At 41.6% G+C, this 19,186-nt stretch overlaps 1 protein-coding gene across 22 annotated transcripts in view; it reads left to right on the plus strand.

The window, feature by feature from the left end:
• The window catches only part of IMMT (inner membrane mitochondrial protein), a 48,438-nt gene extending 29,575 nt beyond the window's left edge, over positions 1-18,863 (plus strand). For 13 of the 22 annotated variants that reach the window (XM_065891005.1, XM_065891010.1, XM_065891006.1 and 10 more), the window contains 8 exons: positions 3,209-3,312; positions 6,196-6,331; positions 6,865-6,994; positions 11,326-11,340; positions 12,717-12,940; positions 15,639-15,770; positions 16,780-16,909; positions 17,929-18,542. In XM_065891005.1, coding sequence (XP_065747077.1) covers positions 3,209-3,312; positions 6,196-6,331; positions 6,865-6,994; positions 11,326-11,340; positions 12,717-12,940; positions 15,639-15,770; positions 16,780-16,909; positions 17,929-18,542 — 1,485 coding nt within the window. The other 9 variants (XM_065891002.1, XM_065891003.1, XM_065891004.1 and 6 more) reach the window with 5 other exon arrangements.
• The last annotated feature ends 323 nt before the right edge of the window (positions 18,864-19,186 follow it).

Raw genomic sequence — 19,186 nt, forward strand, 5'->3', positions numbered from 1 at the left:
GTAAAGTTACTTTGCCACCATGACTGTGGTTTTTAAAAAATTTGAATACACTTCCGATTGCTTTAGTTGTATGTACGTGCATCACAAAGGAGTTAAATTAGACCTCTGATGCAAACAGTCAAGAAACTACAACCTTTGAAAAATTAAAAGAAAATTCTGTTTTGTTCAAAGTCCACGAGAAAAATTTAAATCTTAGTCAGAGTTCAGTCAGGAAAGTAGAAACCACACAGGAAATATTTACTATGCTGGTTATACACATGTATGGAGAAGGCTGGAAGTTGCATGGTATCAGGAAGTTGAGTTCAAACCCAAGTAGGTTCTTTCAGAAGGACAGTGATTAGAAGCTTTAGATGTCCATGGTACTGCTTTGGTGGAGGTCTGCATAAGAGGGTATTTCCTCTTCCCACTGAACACATAACGTAGTGCACGTGGATTAGACAGTATGAAATCATTTACAATAAAGATGTTACAACTAAAGGATACTTTATAGTAGCACAGTTAACCAGATTAGGGAATATTAGCTGGTGTTAACAAAATAATCAGAAAAACGTATTGAACACAAGTTTTGAAGTGTTAAAAATTGATCCCAACTCTGTTTCTTGTAGTAAAAGAAGCTGTAGGTGCACATGGGCTTGTTCTATAATATATACTGAGTTAATTTCTCAAAGCATTGTTTGTAAACAGTTGGACCAGGCTTGATCGTAGGGGAATCCGATGTCTGTTTTACAGGACAGCTTATCCTTGGACCTCTATAAACAGGAATACCTTTAACAGAGGGAGACACATTTTGGCCCCCAGATATGTCATTGACATTTACATGATTCATGAGTCTGTTTGGGTTAGTTATGAAGAGTTATCTTAATACAATACCAGGGTCTTGTAACAGCATATTATAAAGTCTTGGAAAATTTTTTATACAGGATACTGATATGGCCCAAACCAGCAACATTTTTTGATGTATTTTATTTTGCAAGATGGCTAAAGTGGCAGTTCACTGAATCTTCAACTAGATTATCCACACCATGAAATTAATTGGTTTTGTCACTTTGCAACAATCTATGTAGAACATAAAAATTAGAAAAGTGAGATACAAAGATAGAAAAGAAGTACCAAGTATTTCTTCTAAAAGCAGGGGTTCTTAATCTAGAGTTGGGTCTGTGGATAGAATTCAGGGGCGCGCTGAACTTGGATGGAAAACATCTTTATTTTCCCTAGCCTCAAAAGCTTTTCTTCAATTACGATTAGTGACAACAAAAGCGGTAGTGTTAGTGTAGTAGTATCCATAACTTTATTACCAAGAGAAAGCATAGGTATTTTCATATTACGTTATGGTACTTGAAGATCTCTTGAAATATCATTTATGCCCATCACTACTTCTGGATTAGGGTATTTATTAGTTCTACTACTAGATCTTGGTTTCTATTTCATAAAATTAAAAAAATGTTTATTTTATGACCATATTTCAAGGTAATTGGGCTTCTCTGCAATCTAATAGTTTCATTTTAAGAATTTAAAAATGTTACCCTGAGAGGCTTCCTCAGACTGCCACAGTGGTCCGGTGGCAGGGTTAATCCTGCCTTAAGGAACTTGGTTGTTTAAACTTTCCATTGATAATGGATGTACCTTTAAAATTGAGATCACACTAGATGTCAGTAGGAACATAATGTGGAGAATTGCTTGTGAATGACCCAAACCAGAGGCATTACTTTTTTGCTGAGCCCTATTCCCCTTAAAGTAGCAGGCTTAGGGCCGCAGAGGCAAAACCACTTCTGTTTCTAACAAGGGAAGATACGGGTTGGGCATCCAAGACCCAGGACACCGCACTGAGATTGCACTCATGTTTTAGGTGTGCAGCAGCCCCTGTAGTGGCCCTCTTTGGGCGACTTGAGATATAATTATTGAACCAATTCAGTCGTTTTTTTCTTTGATAAAAAATATTTCATTCTTTGGTAATTTAGTATGTTCTTATTCCTCTCTAAGGTCCTAGCATAGTATATAGTTACCCCTCAGTATCTGCAGGGGATTGATTTCAGGACCCGCCACGGATACCAGAATTCACGGATGCTCAAATCCCGTAGTTGGCCCTCCTGCATCTGTGGATTGAGCCAACTGCAGATTGTGTAGTACTGTGTTGAAAGAAATCTTTGTATAAGCGGACCCATGCAGTTTAAACCTGTGTTGTTAAAAGGTCAACTGTACTTTGAAGAGAAGCCATAAGGTGGTTTTTGCTTCATATCTACACATAATATACCACTTTAAACTGTATGTACTTGGCAAAAGAAAAGGGAGGGGAAAATGTCATTTAAAATAGTTAATAACTAATTTTAAAAATAGTTTTAAAGAGTTGAAACAGTTCCAAATAACATTCTGCTCATTGTTTATATGATGCAAAGTGAGAGGGGGATGCAAGCTGGACTCGCCCACGCCACGCCTTCAGTGACCGGCTTTCTTGCGCCTCTCTTGTGTGAGCTTCTTGCTGCACTGGGTGTGATTATGGTGTTAGAGGTGGTTTTTGTTTTTGGTATGATGTATCCCCTAAGTATTAGCCAGCTCTGCTCAGTTGAAGAAGTGGCAGTCAGTTCCAGTGCTGGAGCAAAACATGTTAGACCTGCCTAAGGGATTTGCAAGGGAGATATATATATAAAGATAAAATTCACATTCTGTAGAAGTCAGGTCAGGGTGGAGTGGGGTTCTTGACAGTAGTTGATTTTCTCCTTAAAAATTATGGAGGGTCATTCTTTAGGGTAATGTTTCTGGAGGAGTAAGGACCCTACAAATGGGTAAACTTTCTACTTATTCTTGCTGTGATTTCAGTAGACCTGCAAATAAGAAAAGTTTAAGCACCGGTGCTTCATTGAAGAATGATTTAATCAACAGACAATTCATGACAAGTTATTGTTCTTACTAATCTTTTCTGCTTCATATCTCCTTTTGAGACTCTGATAAAAAAATATCATGTCTCCTTAGAGAATGCTTGTTTGATGGAGCACAGTCTTTTACAGTTTTGGCGCGGGTGGTTGACGGGAGACGGTTCATGGATTTCTTTGAGCCTGTCCGTGAACATTAGATTAAGAGTTCCTCTTCCGGAGAAACAGTGTATATAACTTTTTACCTTTGACTTTTATGTCACTGCTTTCTGCACTTAGTCATGTTATTGTGACAGTAATAGCAGTTGTTCGTGTTTATGTAATTAAAACTTTTTGTTTAGATTGCAGGTGACAAGAAGTCAGCTCAGTGGCGCACAGTGGAGGGTGCATTGAAGGAACGCAGAAAGGCAGTAGATGAGGCTGCCGATGCCCTTCTCAAAGCCAAGTAATTACTCATGGACTTTAACAAGTAATTAGGGCCTCCTGGTGGCTTTCTTTGTACTGTCTGCATAGGAAGAGGAGGCAGAGAAACCCTTCCCTCCCCTCTCTGCCTGTACTGTATTGGTGATAGGAGCACGGAAGCTTAAAAGGGAGAGAGGGAATAAAATATTGATACGTAACCCAGCCAAAATAAACTCGGCAGAAGCCTATATAAAAGATCTTGTATAAAAATCAAGTTTTTCTTTGGGTTATTATTGAGGTGATATGTGTTCTACAGATTTACTGAGGCTCTGCCATCATTTCAAGATGTTTCTGGGATGTCTTGAGCAATTTTATCAGAAATTAAAGAGTATGTCACAGTCTCTTTGCCTTAACTACCAAAGTAGTTAGCGTATAATGAGTCTAGTTTTATGCCACCTTGACCTTTCCTGGAAGTTGGCTAAAACTAGGATGAAGCAGGCAAACCAGGTACAAGATCAACCTCTGACAATGGGAACCTACATTTGAATAAAGGGCTCTCATCAACATGGTGGAATTATTATTGGGTGGGCCAAGAAGTGCCTTCGGTTTTTTAAGTAAAAATGAAAAACATATTTTTCATTTTCTCCAAGAACTTTATTGAACAGTGTTTTCACTTTTGTTCCACTGCCTTCCTGCCATTTTTCAGGCAACTTCATAATTCCATCTTCCCAAAACTTTTTCTCTTCTTGAGCAAAGAGCTGTTCCAGGTGCCTTTTACAGTCTTCCCGGGAATTGAAATTTTTTCCATTAAAAGAATTATGTAGGGCTTCCCTGGTGACGCAGTGGTTGAGAGTCCACCTGCCGATGCAGGGGACGCGGGTTCGTGCCCTGGTCCGGGAAGATCCCACATGCCGCGGAGCGGCTGGGTCCATGAGCCATGGCCGCTGGGCCTGTGTGTCCGGAGCCTGTGCTCCGCAACGGGAGAGGCCACAACAATGAGAAGCCCGCATACCACAAAAAAAAAAAAAAAAAAAAGAATTATGTAAAGACCAAAATAAATGAAAATCCAAAGGTGCAGTCAGTGTGTGGTGAATACGGTGGATGAATCGGAACTTCCCAGCCAAGCTGTAACAGTTTTTGCCTGGGCATCAAACATGCAGTCTTGGGTTATCCTGATGGAAGATTACACGTTTTCTTTTGACTAATTCTGGACACTTTTCGTCGAGTGCCGCTTTCAGTTGGTCTGATTTGCAGCAGTACTTGTTGGAATTAATCGTTTGGTTTTCCGGAAGGAGCTCATAATAGAGGAGTCCCACCATAAACACATCACCTTCTTTGGATGAAGACCAGCCTTTGGTGTGGTTGGTGGTGGTGTATTTCTCTTGCCCCATGATCTCTTCCATCCCACATTATTGTACAGTATCCACTTTTCATTGCCCATTACAAATTTGTTTTAAAAATGGAATGTTTTCATTACATTTCAGTAGAGAATCGCAGGCGGAAATACGGTCAAGAAGGTTTTTTTCCGCTTAACTTACGTGGAACACAAACATCAAAGCGATTCACGTGACCAGGCTGGGGCAAATGATTTTCAATGCTTGATTTGGATATTTTGAGTATGTCGGCTATCTCCCATGTGGTGTAACATAGATTGTTCTCAGTTATTGTTTCGATTTGATCGCTATCGACTTCAGCTGGTCTACCCGACCATGGACATCGTCCAGGAAGAAATCTCCAGCACGAAACTTCGCAGACCACTTTTGAAACGTTCGATCAGTCACAGTGCCTTCTCCATACACTGCACAAATCTTTTTGTGCGTTTCAGTTGCTTTTTTACCTTTCTTGAAATAAAGTGTAATATGCTGAAAATGTTGCTTTTTTTCTTCCACCTTCAATATTAAAATGGCCACACAAAAAATTCACCAATTTTGATAATTCTTTTTTTTTGCACTGGCCTCTCACTGTTGTGGCCTCTCTCGTTGCGGAGCACAGGCTCCGGACGCAAAGGCCCAGCAGCCATGGCTCACGGGCCCAGCCGCTCCGTGGCATGTGGGATCCTCCCAGACCGGGGCACAAGCCCGCGTCCCCTGCATCGGCAGGCGGACTCCCAACCACTACGCCACCAGGGAAGCCCTGATAATTCTTTTTTTTAATGCGTGCTGATACGACAGCTGTCACATACAATCTAACAAAATTGTTTAAGTGCTACTAAAGCCATCTTACGGAAAAAACTGAACAAACCTTTTGGCCCACCTAATCAATATTTGTCATTCAAAATTTTGCTGTCTTAACAAAATATTTAGAGAAAGAGAAGCCTTCTAATAAAGCCAGCATATCTTTTAGGAGATTGAAGGCATTATGCTCACATCAGTAGACCATGAGTCAGGGCTCTGAGTTCTGTGGTTGGGTAGACCATAGTCCATCCAGCCTGAATCGTGAGGGCTCCTGAAGACCCAGCTGTTTGCTTAGTGAGCTCTTAGGCCTCCTCCCTTGCCTTTGCTTTCCTCAAGCTCTCATTGGCAGGGGAGTCAACCTAATCCTTGCAAAAGCTGCCATTTATTGAGTGCTCCTGATGTAGCATGCCCCGTGCAAGTTACTTAGCGTGAATTACTTCTACTCCCTGTATAAGGGTGATCAGCAAAGGAGAGGCCGGTCTGGGAGCTGAATCCAAGTCTCTCTGGTTCTGAAGCCTGTGTGTTTTCCTGTACACCATGCTACTCGTCCGGTTCACTCTATAAATCTAGCTTCTCACCAAGGTGTTTTCAGTTGTTGGTGAGGAAAGGTTCTCTGCCTGTTGACTGGAAAAGCATTGAGTAGTTTTTTCCAAATTAAATTTTTCATAGACTTAACAAATTGTTTGTCATATTCTTTAATAAAGTTGATAAGGACTAATACTAAACCTTTGTTTTGTTTTATTGGTTTCCAGAGAAGAGTTAGAGAAGATGAAAAGTGTAATTGAAAATGCAAAGAAAGAAGAGGTTGCTGGGGCCAAATCTTATGTAACTGCTGCAGAGGGGAAACTTCACAACTTGATAGTTGATCTGGATAATGTGGTCCAAAAGGTGTGTTTCTTAGATCTTGTACAAGTATTTTTTATTTTTAAAGGTAATTGTTTTGTCAAAGGATTTTTAAGAATTCCGGAATGTAGTAAGATTCCTGTCATCTTTCTCCCTTTTCCCTTGAAAAGAATATTAGTTGTAACTAATTTTAAAAACTTGCTTTGGACACAAAGTGGATTCTTCAGTATTGTTGATACTTTTTATAATAGGTAAACATTTGCTCATGGTCATTACCATTTATGGAAATTTCACAAGTCTGCATTTGTGATGTGTATGGGTAATTTCCCGTGACCCAGAGAAAGAGGGACGGGGGCACAGTGAGATGGGACAGGGCCTGCCCATGGCATCTGAATAGAATTAGAAGGACACAAAGACAAGACTTATGTTCCTTTTTCTGAGCTTGAGATTTCTTTCTATATATTGCTTATATATTCACAACCAAATGTAAATAAATAAATGACTGTGACTTAGAGTATTTTGGAATGTTTATGGTACTTTCTGTTCACTTTAACCACATACGCATTGTATCTGTTCAGGTTAAAGCAGCTCAGTCTGAGGCTAAGGTTGTGTCTCAGTATCACGAGCTGGTAGTCCAAGCCCGGGATGACTTTAAACGAGAACTGGACAGTATTACTCCGGAAGTCTTGCCAGGGTGGAAAGGGATGAGTAAGTACAACTGAAGTGTTGGTACTTTCCCTTTTTTTTTTTTTTTTTTTTTTTTAACAACTGATCAACTGATCTAAACTTGCTTCAGCTCCATTCTCTAGTGTAAACCCCTCTGGCATGCATATCTCATCTGATATGCAGTATCGTGTTTTCAACATTTTATTTCAGTCACACCTGTGACAGGTGACACACCTGGTTTAGCCATGGTGGACACAAGTTCCAGCCAGTGTAATTTGGAATCTAAGTGAGTGAAGTGACATAACCTTGACTCTGTTAGCATATTATATATATGTAAAATTATTCAAAGCCTTTGTGACTTTAAAAATATTCATAATGAATGACTTAAGGCACACCTTATGACTGCTTTGTGACAACACTGTGGTTGAGAACTCACCCGGGGGTGCTGGGTGGAAAGGAAATCTGCTGTGTGGCCTTCAACCTGCAAACAGCTCAGACTGCATGGAACTTTGATGGCTCAACAGTTACATGTTGTAACTGCAGGGAATAGTCACATTTCCTTGAAGCTCTGTGAGAGTAATAAGAATCACGGAGATTACCAGGCTCAACAAAATCAAAACAGTACTTCTTAAATGCCAGCGTCTGTTAGAAACTGAACATCAGGTAGCACCTGAAGAACTGGCATTATAGACCTCTCTGGGGTGAAGGTGTCAAGGTTGCATCACAGAACCGTGGCTGGTCTGAGGAGCTCAGGTAATAAAGACAGTGCAGGAATTTTCACAGCATCATAGCCAACCAAGGAGATGTCATGGCAAGAAGTGGAGTCAAGGCTGTTATTAACTCAGATATGTAGTTAGTTTTTTTAATGTAGTTGACTCACTTAAGAGGGAGATAGACACCAGATTCTTGTCAAAGCAAAAAATAAAAGCAGGATTTGTAAGAGAGGATTAAATGGAGAATCACACAAAGTTTAGTGTGGGAACAGTGAGTCAGTCTTATTTGAACATTGTTGGTTAAACTTGTTTGAACTGACTAGCAGCAGAGGGGACAGTGTGGACGGTGTGTCCTTGAGGAGGCCTGCTTCAGCCACATCTGTACCGTTTCCCTCACCAGACTCTTTGAAGGGCTGGGCTTCATTGAGGTTACAACTGAGACAGATGTGATTATCCCACAGACATCCTCCTCCACAAGTCACTCTACCACATTACCTTTTTTTAATCCGTCTGGTTTTTGTTTGTTGTGTGTGTATCTCTGTCGGTTGGATGTAAGCTCCTTGGCTTAAACCTGACGTTGGTAGATAGCAGGGAGTCTAGGTTGGCTGCAGTAAATTAAATAAGGTTGAAAGGGCAGGTCAGGCTTTGCCTATAGAGAGTTAGTTATGAGTGCCATCCCTAGAAATTTGCATTCTCTCATCTAAAATACTTGTCTTTGGTCTTCCCAGTAGGCTAAATCCTACTAATTTTTCCATGCCAGCCTGTGAAGTTTTTAGCTTAAAAAGTTTGGGGACCTGGGTCAGGGGGGAATTCGTTGGTGGTCCTGTGGTTAGGACTCCGTGTTTTCAGGGCCGAGGGTGCAGGTTCCATCCCTGGTCAGGGAACTAAGATCCTGCAAGCTGCGTGGTACGGCCAAGATAAAAAAAAATAATAAAATAAAAAAAATTTTTTTTTTTTGGCTGATTAGAAAAATGGCTATTGTAAAGCATGAAAACATTAAAGCAGGTGTTCTCAGCTCAGGGCATTTTTGCCCCCAGAGAATATTTGGCAATGTCTGGAGACAGACTTGTCACATGGGGGGTTCTAGTGTCATGTAGGGTAGAGGACAGAGGTGTTGCTCGGCACCCTACAGTGCACAGAACAGCCCCTCCAACTAACTGTCTGGCCCAGAAAGTCAGTAGTACCAAGGTGGAAAATCCAGCATGAAAGAAACGTATCATATAGAAAGGGAAAATCTTCTGCAGTGTGATCTTTGGATTATTTTTTAGAGGGAGGAAGGCAACCTCCATTTAATTTCTTATTTTGTAAATAGATTGAAAGGTACAAATGGCACCTGCTGAAGTTTCTCCCTTCCAGCCACGCCTACAGCTGCAGAGTTTTCCTGCCAGTGCTACTGATTGCTTGTGTCCCTCTGGAGATAGTGACTTATTCCATGATTACCTCAGCCCTCAATATATGTTCTCGCTTCTGCAATCTGAACTCTTTTAAGACCTATACTAAGCTCATTAGTACTGATGTGTGTTACCAGTTATTTTTCTCTTATTAGTCTTATTTCCCTAAGTTATAAGTATCCTGGTGACACTCATCTGTCTGGTACTTCTTCTGTGTTCTCCATAGCTGAGCACAGTGGCAAACATAACAATATTTAGCTAACATTGTTGAGCATTATTTTATTTCTAGCACTGTGTTCTGAGTGCTTCACATGTAGTTAACTTTTTTAAAGTTCATAACAGTCCTTTGAGGTGAGTTTTATTATTATGCCCGTTTTATAGATGAGAAGACTGAGACACAGAGGGCTTAAGTAGTTTGTCCACGTTTGGGGCTAGGGCCAGGATCTCATTCTTACCTACTGGCCTCACTGTTCTCTGGCTGATTGGTTCGTATTGGCAACCCAGGACCCCCTTTTGAGCTTTGGAGAAGAGGGATGATGTGATTATCATAAGTAGGAAAATTCATTTTTATGAGCTTGAGGGTGAGTTTGACGTAGGGAGGGATGCTTCAGGGTAAGGAAGCTATTCAAAGCTGCTGGAGTAATCTGAGGGCGAAGTGATGATATGGGTCACCCAGTGTGTATGCCAAGGGCACTGAAAATGAGGAATAGGAAAGAGACTTAGAAGTGATCATTCACCAATTGTTTTGTTTTGTTTTTGGCTGCACCGGTGCGTCTTGTGGGATCTTAGCTCCCCAACCAGGGATCGAATCCAGGCCCCTGTCAGTGAAAGCGCTGAGTCCTAACCACTGGACTGCCAGGGAATTCCCAGCAACTGGTCTGTTGAACCATAACTTGTATCTAGTGAAGTTGACAGCGTATATACTCCCGATCCAACAGTTCAGTTCCTAGGTATGAGCTCAGGAAGACTCACACAGGTGCTCAGGAAGATTCATTAAAATGTTTATAGCAGCACTGTTTGTAAGAGCAGAAAAATCAAAGACAGTTAAATACCACACATATGGCAGTGCAGATGAATGACCCAGACCATTTCTCTTGAACATAAATGTTAAGGAAAAGCAAAAAGTTGCAGAAGAATATATAAAATAGGATACCGCTTACATGAAGCTTAAGAACATGTAAAACGAAACTATATATTGTTTAAGGATGCATGCGTATGTGAAGTATAACAAAATGAGTGATAAACACCATATTCAGATAGCGGATACCACTGTGGGAGGAGGGAGGAGGCGCCACTAGGAGGTGTGCGCATGGGTGTTGCCAGGATGAGAGAATGAGGTGCAATTTGTAGGTTGTCAGTATTCCCGAGGGACATTTCCTTTATTGCTAGTAGACTAGTATATGTAGCCATACTTGCGTGCCACGTTGACACTGACCTATTATCTCTTAACCTCGTCCATCTTTTGCCGGTTTTTCCTGCAGCATTGGGACAGATCCCTGTGTCTTTGGTTGAATACCAGATTAAGTAGTTGAACTTTTAGAGCCATTTTGGATGAAAAGTACTTGTCTTTGAACTTGTTGAATCCAAGGGTCACACCCAGGATATTAAGCAGCTTATTCTGAGAGGCAGGAGACTGGCTGCGGGTCCTCTCCTGTCAGGGCTTCACGCGGCGGTACTTGCGATCGTGGCGGGGAGCATCATCCGAACTCTTCAGAATGTTGTTTTTTTTTCCTTTCCGCCACGTCAGGCAGTCACAGTTCTTAGTTTAATTTGCACCCATTAAGCACAAATTTAATGTGAGTTCACTGTTTTCAAATTTCCAAAGAAGAAAAATTAATTTCTTAAGTATTTGCAACGTTAGGAGCGGCGTGGTATTGAGAACACAGTCAGGACTGTGCCTTCGTGAAATAGTCTACGAACTAATGCAAATGGGATAAACAAGAATTGTAGTTTCCATGTAAAAACTAACCAAGTTGATTGCTTTACAAAAGTAGTTAGAGATGAGTCCCCAGAAACCAAGACTGCTTTAATATCATTGACTCTCTTGTTTTCTGAAATGTTAGAATTTACCTTGATTTATATAATGTCTTCTGATCCTTTAAAAAATATTTAGGAAATAAACTCATCATTTTACTTCCCAGTACCAAAATATGCTTTTTCTACTACTAGCTTCTGGTTCCTTCTTGCTTTCTTTTGGATATTCCTATTTAATGATTAATAACTGAAACATGTACTTACTTTTTTTCAAACTTATTCTTTTTCTTTGTAGGTATTTCTGACCTAGGTGAGTAATTATGTGTATTTTATGTTTAAAGGCTTCTGTTTGGAGTCTTAAAAGACTCAAGTCTTTTCGTTTTGCCTATGATTCTTATACTAAACCGTCTAAATTAATCTAAAGTAGAATTATGTTGCATGTGATAAATCTGATTTGTATATTTTTGTCATCCATGTGCTCTCAGGAACAAAAATGTTTTCACTATGTGATTGGAAACCTGTAGATATGATAGATATATATATATCTTTATAAAAGATATATATCTTTTATAAAAGATATATATATATATCTATATAAATATATATATTTAAGTTTTTATTTTGTCAAATTTGAAACATTAAAAAGTAATAAAACTATAATGAACTCCTGTTTACCCATCACCCAACTTTAGCAGTTACCAACACATGGCTGGTTTTGTCTCATTTATTCCCCCAACTTATGTTGAAGCAGATCCCAAACATTATATTCTTCAGCTTGTAAAAACTTTCAGTATGTTTTTTAAAAAACGTGGTGACCATACCATTGTCCCAGTCAACAATAATTCCTTAATGTCATCAAAGATATCTCTTAAGTGTTCAAATATTCCTAATCACTTTATAGAATGAGTGTTTTTAGTTGTTTTGTTCAAGTCAGTATCCAGAGGAGCTACACGTGGTGAATTTGGTCAATAAATCTCTCATCCTCACTTGGTTTTTTGCTTTTCAGTCTACGTATTGTGGAATTGAGTTGTTTATCATAGTATTTCCCATATTCTTTATTTTGCTGTTAGAGCCATAATTCCTAACCTGTGGTAATATATCAGAACACTTCTGGAGTGTGAGATTGGGGAAAGAAGAAAAAAAGCCATCAGAATCAGAATCCTTGGGTATGATTATTTTTAAAAGCTCTACCAGTGATTCTGATGGACAGCTCTGGCTGCAGATCCCTGTCCTGGATCATATTATCTGTGTAAGAAAAAGCAGAAAACTCTTATTAGGGAAAAGTCTGAGAGAACTTGGATTTGATTCACGTTTTAGCAGAAAATGTAGAAGTGAGTACGTTTAATTGTAAGCTTTGTCCTTAGAGGCAGAATTATGGTGAGTTATAAAGCCAATGTATCATCAGTTCACGCTGGAAGTATCGCTTATTTGGGTTCCTGGAAAAAAACTGATTCTATACTTGGAGGCCTCCCTGAATTATTTTGCTTGGGATTGAAAATGCTTAGTTGCTGGCCACGAGCTGCGAATTTCTGATTACACGGCAGCCTCTACATCTCTTTTTAAACGTCCGCTCCTTCCTCTCGGCTTTTCTTCCTAGCTGTTTAAGTTACAATCAGTTGAGGCAAGCTACCTTGCAGATGTATGATTTTGGTGAAATCATCAACATTTTCATGCGGTTTTGTCTAGCTGACAGGCTGTCCCCCGACGACCTAAACTCCCTGATCGCTCACGCGCATCGCCGCATCGACCAGCTGAACAGGGCGCTGGCCGAACAGAAAGCCACGGAGAAGCAGCACATTGCCTTAGCCTTGGAGAAACAGAAGCTGGAGGAAAAGCGGGCGTTTGACTCTGCAGTGGCAAAAGCATTAGAACATCACAGAAGTGAGATACAGGCTGAACAGGACAGAAAGGTAAAGAAATGAGCAAAACTGCCTAATGTTTAAAGTGAATCTAACTTGTTTGCTTCTAGAGGTAATACCGGCAGTCACTGACTTTAAAATACTAGCTGTTAAGTCAGGCCAACCCCCCTCTTGAATGGAACTTTGGCCCTTGTTCTAGTCAGAACTTCTAGGGAAGGATTGGTCTAGCAGAGAGCCTTTACGTTGAGCTGATGCAGGGGTGTCAGAGAGTAACGAGCTACTGTCATCCAGGATTATCTAGCTTGCCTTTTCCCAGTGGAGCCTCTGTCCCCTTAAGCAGTGCTGAGTCTGTTGGATTCCGAGTATATTTTTCTCCTCAAGGGTTGTTTTTTGTTTCTTTGTTTGTTTATTTGGGGTTTCTTTGGCTGCAACACATGGCCTGCAGGATCTAGTTCCCTGACCAGGAATTGAACCCGTGCCGCCCACAGTGGAAGTGCTGAGCCCCAACCGCTGGCGCCCTCTCTGCAAGCGTTTCTGAGTAGTTAGTGGGGAAGCGTGGATGAAATAGCTGTGGTCTTCCGTCCGAGCACATCGCGCATTAGACAGGTGTCTACAGGCTGATCCGGGAGCCTGGCTACTCACCCGACCTTCACGTTTTCTCATTTGCACAGGTGACCATTCCCTCCTCTTTTAAAAACATTAATTAATTTATTTATTTTTGGTTGCGTTGGGTCTTCGTTGCGGTGCGGCGGCTTCTCTTGTTGCGGAGCATGGGCCCTAGGCAGGCGGGCTCAGTAGTTGTGGCGCACGGGCGTAGTTCTCTGCGGCATGTGGGACCTTCCCGGACCAGGGATTGAACCCATGTCCCCTGCACTGGCAGGCAGATTCCTAACCACTGCGCCACCAGGGAAGTCCACTTCCTCCTCCTTGAAGCTCTTTCTTCCCTAGGCTGCCAGACCCCACACTTGCTGGCCTTTCCCCCTGCCTTGCTGACGCTCCTTGGCTTCCTTTGCTCAGCCTTCAAATAGCGGCGTGCACTGGCATTGTTCTGAAACCCTTTATCCATCTAAGCTGCCTCCAGGTGCTCTTTGCTAGTCCTGTGGCCTTGAAGTTCAAATACCGTCTATTACTGACACTTAGATTGCTGGCTCTGACCTCTGCCTTGGCTTCAAGGGCTGTCCAGCAGCTGACTTGATGTCTTCAGCTGGATTTTCAGTAGTCATTTCAAACTCAACATGTTCAAAACGAATTTCTTGATTCTCTCCAAACTGTCTCCCAGCCCCTCAGCTGCTTCTCTCTAAATAAACCTCCATCCACTCACTGATCAAACTAGAAATCATGCTCAGTTGTTCCTCCATCAGTTTTTGCATCCAGACCATTGACAGAGTCTACCAGCTCTGCATTCAGAATAAATCCCTAAACGCTCCGCTTTTCTCTCCTTCAGTCACCACCACCTTAGTTCAGAGTATCGTCTTAACAGGGTCCCTGTTTGCATACCCATCTTTCTATGTCTATTTACACGGGCAAGTGGTCCTTAGAAAATGTATTCGCCTCAGACACTATGTTGCTGAAAATCCTCCACTGACTGCCGACTGTATTTAATGTAAAATCCAGATTCTTAACTGATACCAGAGAAGCCCCTTGATCTCATTCCTGTTGCTGTGAGCCAGGCTTCCCTTACTTCCCTATTTCCCTAGTGTACCAGGTACCTTGGGCTTTCTTGCTGTTGTGTTGGTGCCTTGACTACATCTTTTGCCCTGGGGTAGCCCCGTCCTGTTCCCTTCAATGTAAAGTAGAGTCTCTATTACTTTCTCTCACATTGCCCTATTTATTTTCTTAAAAACAAGTACCACAGTCTGAGACGTCCGTTTTGCCTGTCACTGATTCCTCTCTTGAAATGTATACTGCAAAAGAGCAAGGAGTTTGTCTGCCTTGAGCACCATCGCATCCAAGCTTACAGTAGGCACTGCCTGGCACAGGGCTGGCACTGCATAAATATTTATGCACTGACCGAATGGATTCATTTATTAACTGTATTGTTTCTGAGAAAAAGGAAGTTACGGTTTCCAGGTAATTAGTATTAAATAATTTGTAATATGACCCACGGCTAATTGTTAGGCCAGACATTGTAGGCTTTTCATAGTTTTGGCTTGATTTGGCCTGTGTTGAGTCTGAATTCATACTAAAATAAGCAGTTTCAGAGGTGCTTTCTTTGTTGAGAGAAACTGTGTTCGGTAACTGTCAGACATTTGTTACTTTTCTTAACAGTTCTGCATGGTAGGCATTATTATTCACAGACAAGAAAATGGAGACTTCGAAGATGAATAATCTCCCTAAGGTCACACAGATGGTTGCGGTGAAGCTGTGTTTGATCCCAAGTCTTTGTAGTTATTCCTGTGGTCTCAGATTTCTTGATTCTCAGGGGAGTACGTGATGCAGGAAATGACAGTGTTTGATTTGTACAGGAGGCAGCCTGGTGATATGGAAGAAACTCAAGTCTGGGGGTTAGAGAGACCTCTGTTTGAAATCTGATTTCGCCACAGCCATGCGACATTGTTTGAGTCACCTTCCAACATTCCACTTTCTGATTCATACGAGAATTTGAAATAAGAATGTGTTCCCATGCACGGCTCATCGTAAGGGGTTCTGGACGTGGAAGCTGCCATCATCGTGGTTACTGGTCTTTCTCTTTTGCTAAAAGCGTATGTGGAGAATTGAGAATTCCTCATCACTGTGCTTGGCTTCACAGGTGGAGGAAGTCAGAGATGCCATGGAGAATGAAATGAGGACCCAGCTTCGCCGCCAGGCTGCTGCCCACACCGATCACTTACGAGATGTCCTTAGGGTCCAAGAACAGGAACTGAAATACGAGTTTGAGCAGGTGAGGACCTGTCGTAAAGCATCGTCTCCCTTCAACCTCCTTTTCCCCTTTACACTATAAACAGTCTCTGCTTTCCTTCTAAGGTGCTCCATGTCATTCAGTCTGAGAGTGTGGAAGAATGGGGAAAGATTTCTAGTGGTGCCTCCTTGCTGGAGGGGGACTTTTGTATATTTCACATCTGCTCCTTTTTACATAAAGGTGTACCTATGTGTTACTGATCAGATGTGTTTTGTATTTATGTCCTAGTCATTTGGAGCCTTTAAGCTTTAAGGAGGGTTGGTACAGGGGGTTTCAGGAAAGCAGGTAATAATACTTGACACATGTATCGCCTGCTTTATCTCCACAAACTCTTGTGGATTATGTGGTAGTTCTGAGATTTTTATATTTGAGGAAACATCCCGGAGAGGTTAAGTTTGGAAACCACAGCAAACCATCAGGATACCTTTAATCATAATTAGTTTCTACTCAGCAAGTCATTTATAATATATTAACTTACTATTTTGTCTCACAAGAAGGGAATGAAGTTTTCCAAGTAAGGAAATCTTCCAGAAAATTGAAACTTATACCAATATGAAAATACCAATATGAAAACTTATACCAATATGAAAAGGTATATTACTTTGAATTCTCTTTGATGAGTATTTTGAGAAAAATGAACTCTTAAAGTGGAAGATATTGAATACAATTTAATGTCTGGGTGGCCATACAGTTACTGTATTTTCTAAAGCTGTCATTTTCTCATTTTAATAGACTTCTTTCTTCCCCTCCTGGTCCTCTTCCTCTAATATTAGGTTCCACCAGTAAATCTGTAGAAGGTGAAACATCACATATGCTTTAGGAAATTTTTGAAACCTTACACATAATGTAGGAGTTTCATGACACCTGTTTTGAGATTAGTTAAAGGCCCTCTTTACTTTTGGAGGCTGCAGTTACTGGAAGACTTAGTGGCCCAATAAGTGACATGCACTGAGGTAGCATCACTTTCTCTGTGCACTGTTTACCATTTCAGGACCTGTCTGAGAAACTCGCTGAACAAGAATTACAGTTTCGTCGGCTCAGTCAAGAGCAAGTTGACAACTATACTCTGGATATCAACACTGCCTACGCCAGACTGAGAGGAATCGAGCAGGCTGTTCAGAGTAAGCACATGGACCTCTTACAGCTAATTTCATCAGCCCTACTTCTCAGGGTAAATTCTTGCTATGAGGATAATGGTATACATGCATTGACATTAGGGAATAAAGATGCCAAAGTCCTGCTAATAAATTTTATCCATTTCTTAGAAAATTAGCCCCAGATTTGGTAAGTGTGTAGTATTAGAGAGTTGTGAGAAGAAACTTAAAAGGATCTAAAAATTAAACCTAAGTAACTTGAAGTTTTACTCCTTATGTGACCGGCATGAGATCACCATTTACAAGGCAGTTTACCCAACACACTTTGGTGGTGTCTCACGTGCCCTGAGTGGAGAGAAAGGTCAGTGTGCTGCATGTTCGCCCTCCGGGCTCTGCTGTTGGAGGGTTACCTGGAGGTGGTGACTTGCTTGTTCCACCCACCAAATGGATGGTAGTTATGCTGAGGCCTCCATGTGCCGCACCGGAAGGGAAATGTCCTGACAGTGAGGATTTTATTAAGAAAATGGGTTTCTGTGGGATGTGATGGAATCTTTTTTGTCAGATAAGCATAGCAATAAGCTAAGTACTCGTGAAGTTTCAAGATCCAGTAGTCCGTTCCTTTGTAGAAAGTAAAGTTTCTGATGGCCTTAATGTAAGTCTTGGCTTAATTTAAATATCACATTTCTTTCTCAGACATTTCTAAAGATAAATGTATCTGAATTAGATACCCTGCGTTCTCCTAGATGTCACAGGAAGAAAGAAGGGAGACTCATCTGTGCACACCCACCCTCTCAGCTTTCTCCACGGCTACAGTAAAAACAAGTCCTCAGCAGATTATGTCGTGCCTTGTTGCCTCATGTGAAGAGGCCAGCTAGGAAAGAATGCACCATAAATAAGTGGTGGGATGGGCTTGGAAGAGGCTCTCTCCAGCCCCGTCTTCCACTGCTGTGGAAGGTGTACCAGTTCTCTCTGTGTATGAGGACATAGTCAGGTGGAGAAAAAAGTCTGTCTATGCCTTTTTTTTTTTTTTTTTTTTTTTTTAATAGGTCACGCAGTTGCTGAAGAGGAGGCCAGAAAAGCCCACCAGCTCTGGCTCTCGGTGGAGGCATTAAAGTACCGCATGAAGACGGCATCCGCAGACCTGCCCACTGTTCCCCTGGGTAGCGCAGTGGAGGCCATCAGAGTCAGCTGTTCCGATAGTGAATTTGCCCAGGCTCTAAGCGCAGCCCTCCCTCCAGAGTCCCTGACCCGTGGGGTGTACAGTGAAGAGACCCTTAGAGTCCGTTTCTATGCCATCCAAAAACTGGCCCACAGGGTAGCCATGATCGATGAGACCAGGAATAGCTTATACCAGTACTTCCTCTCCTACTTACAGTCCCTGCTGCTGTTCCCACCTAAGCAGCTGAAGCCACCAGCAGAGCTCTGCCCCGAGGATACAAACACATTTAAGTTACTGTCATATGCCTCCTACTGCATTGAGCATGGTGACCTGGAGCTGGCAGCAAAGTTTGTCAATCAGCTGAAAGGGGAGTCCAGACGAGTGGCACAGGACTGGCTGAAGGAAGCCCGAATGACCCTAGAAACTAAGCAGATAGTGGAGATCCTGACAGCATACGCCAGCGCCGTAGGAATAGGAACCACTCAAGTGCAGCAAGAGTAAGGTCTAGGAAGAGTCTTGTAAAGTCACATTTCACGTCAAAGGAAATTGGCAGTAATGTATGAAGGGTTTGCAACAAGGTCTCAGAACTGCCTAGAAATGAGCAGGTGACAGGTACTGTTCTAAATGTTAACACCTGTTGCATTTATATGATTCCTTCTTGCTGTCATGTCAGTCAACTCCAGGAGCACTTTATTTGCAACTTGGGTATAACATTTTCTGTTTCTCAGGTTTTCCTGATCAGGCTTGTGAGCCAGTCAAAATAATGTTTGTGGTCACTGTACTGTTGGTTTTGCCCTTGGAGCAAACTGAATAAAACAGAAATTGAAAACTGAGCAGCTCATCCCTTTTCAGAAAGTATCATTTCTAGTTTGTTGTGTATATGGAAAATCTCCTTGAGAAGCAGAAGTAGCAACTCCTGGGCGCTCAGAGTTGCCAGGCTGTGAACCGGGTTTCAGAAGCCCTAGGCCTGTTCTTGGCTTTGAAGGTCCTCGTGAACTGATTCCTGCTGGTGAAGCTCAAGAGTGATGTAAATACGAGCCAAAATGCTGATACATTTGTAATTGGAGATATGTCATTCCAGTGATTCAGAGGCACTAGAAATAGCCTGTATCCCAAACTTCGATTGCTACCACAGGGAAAAATAA

Source organism: Phocoena phocoena, chromosome 14 (assembly GCF_963924675.1).
Source record: "Phocoena phocoena chromosome 14, mPhoPho1.1, whole genome shotgun sequence".
Lineage (NCBI taxonomy): Eukaryota > Metazoa > Chordata > Mammalia > Artiodactyla > Phocoenidae > Phocoena > Phocoena phocoena.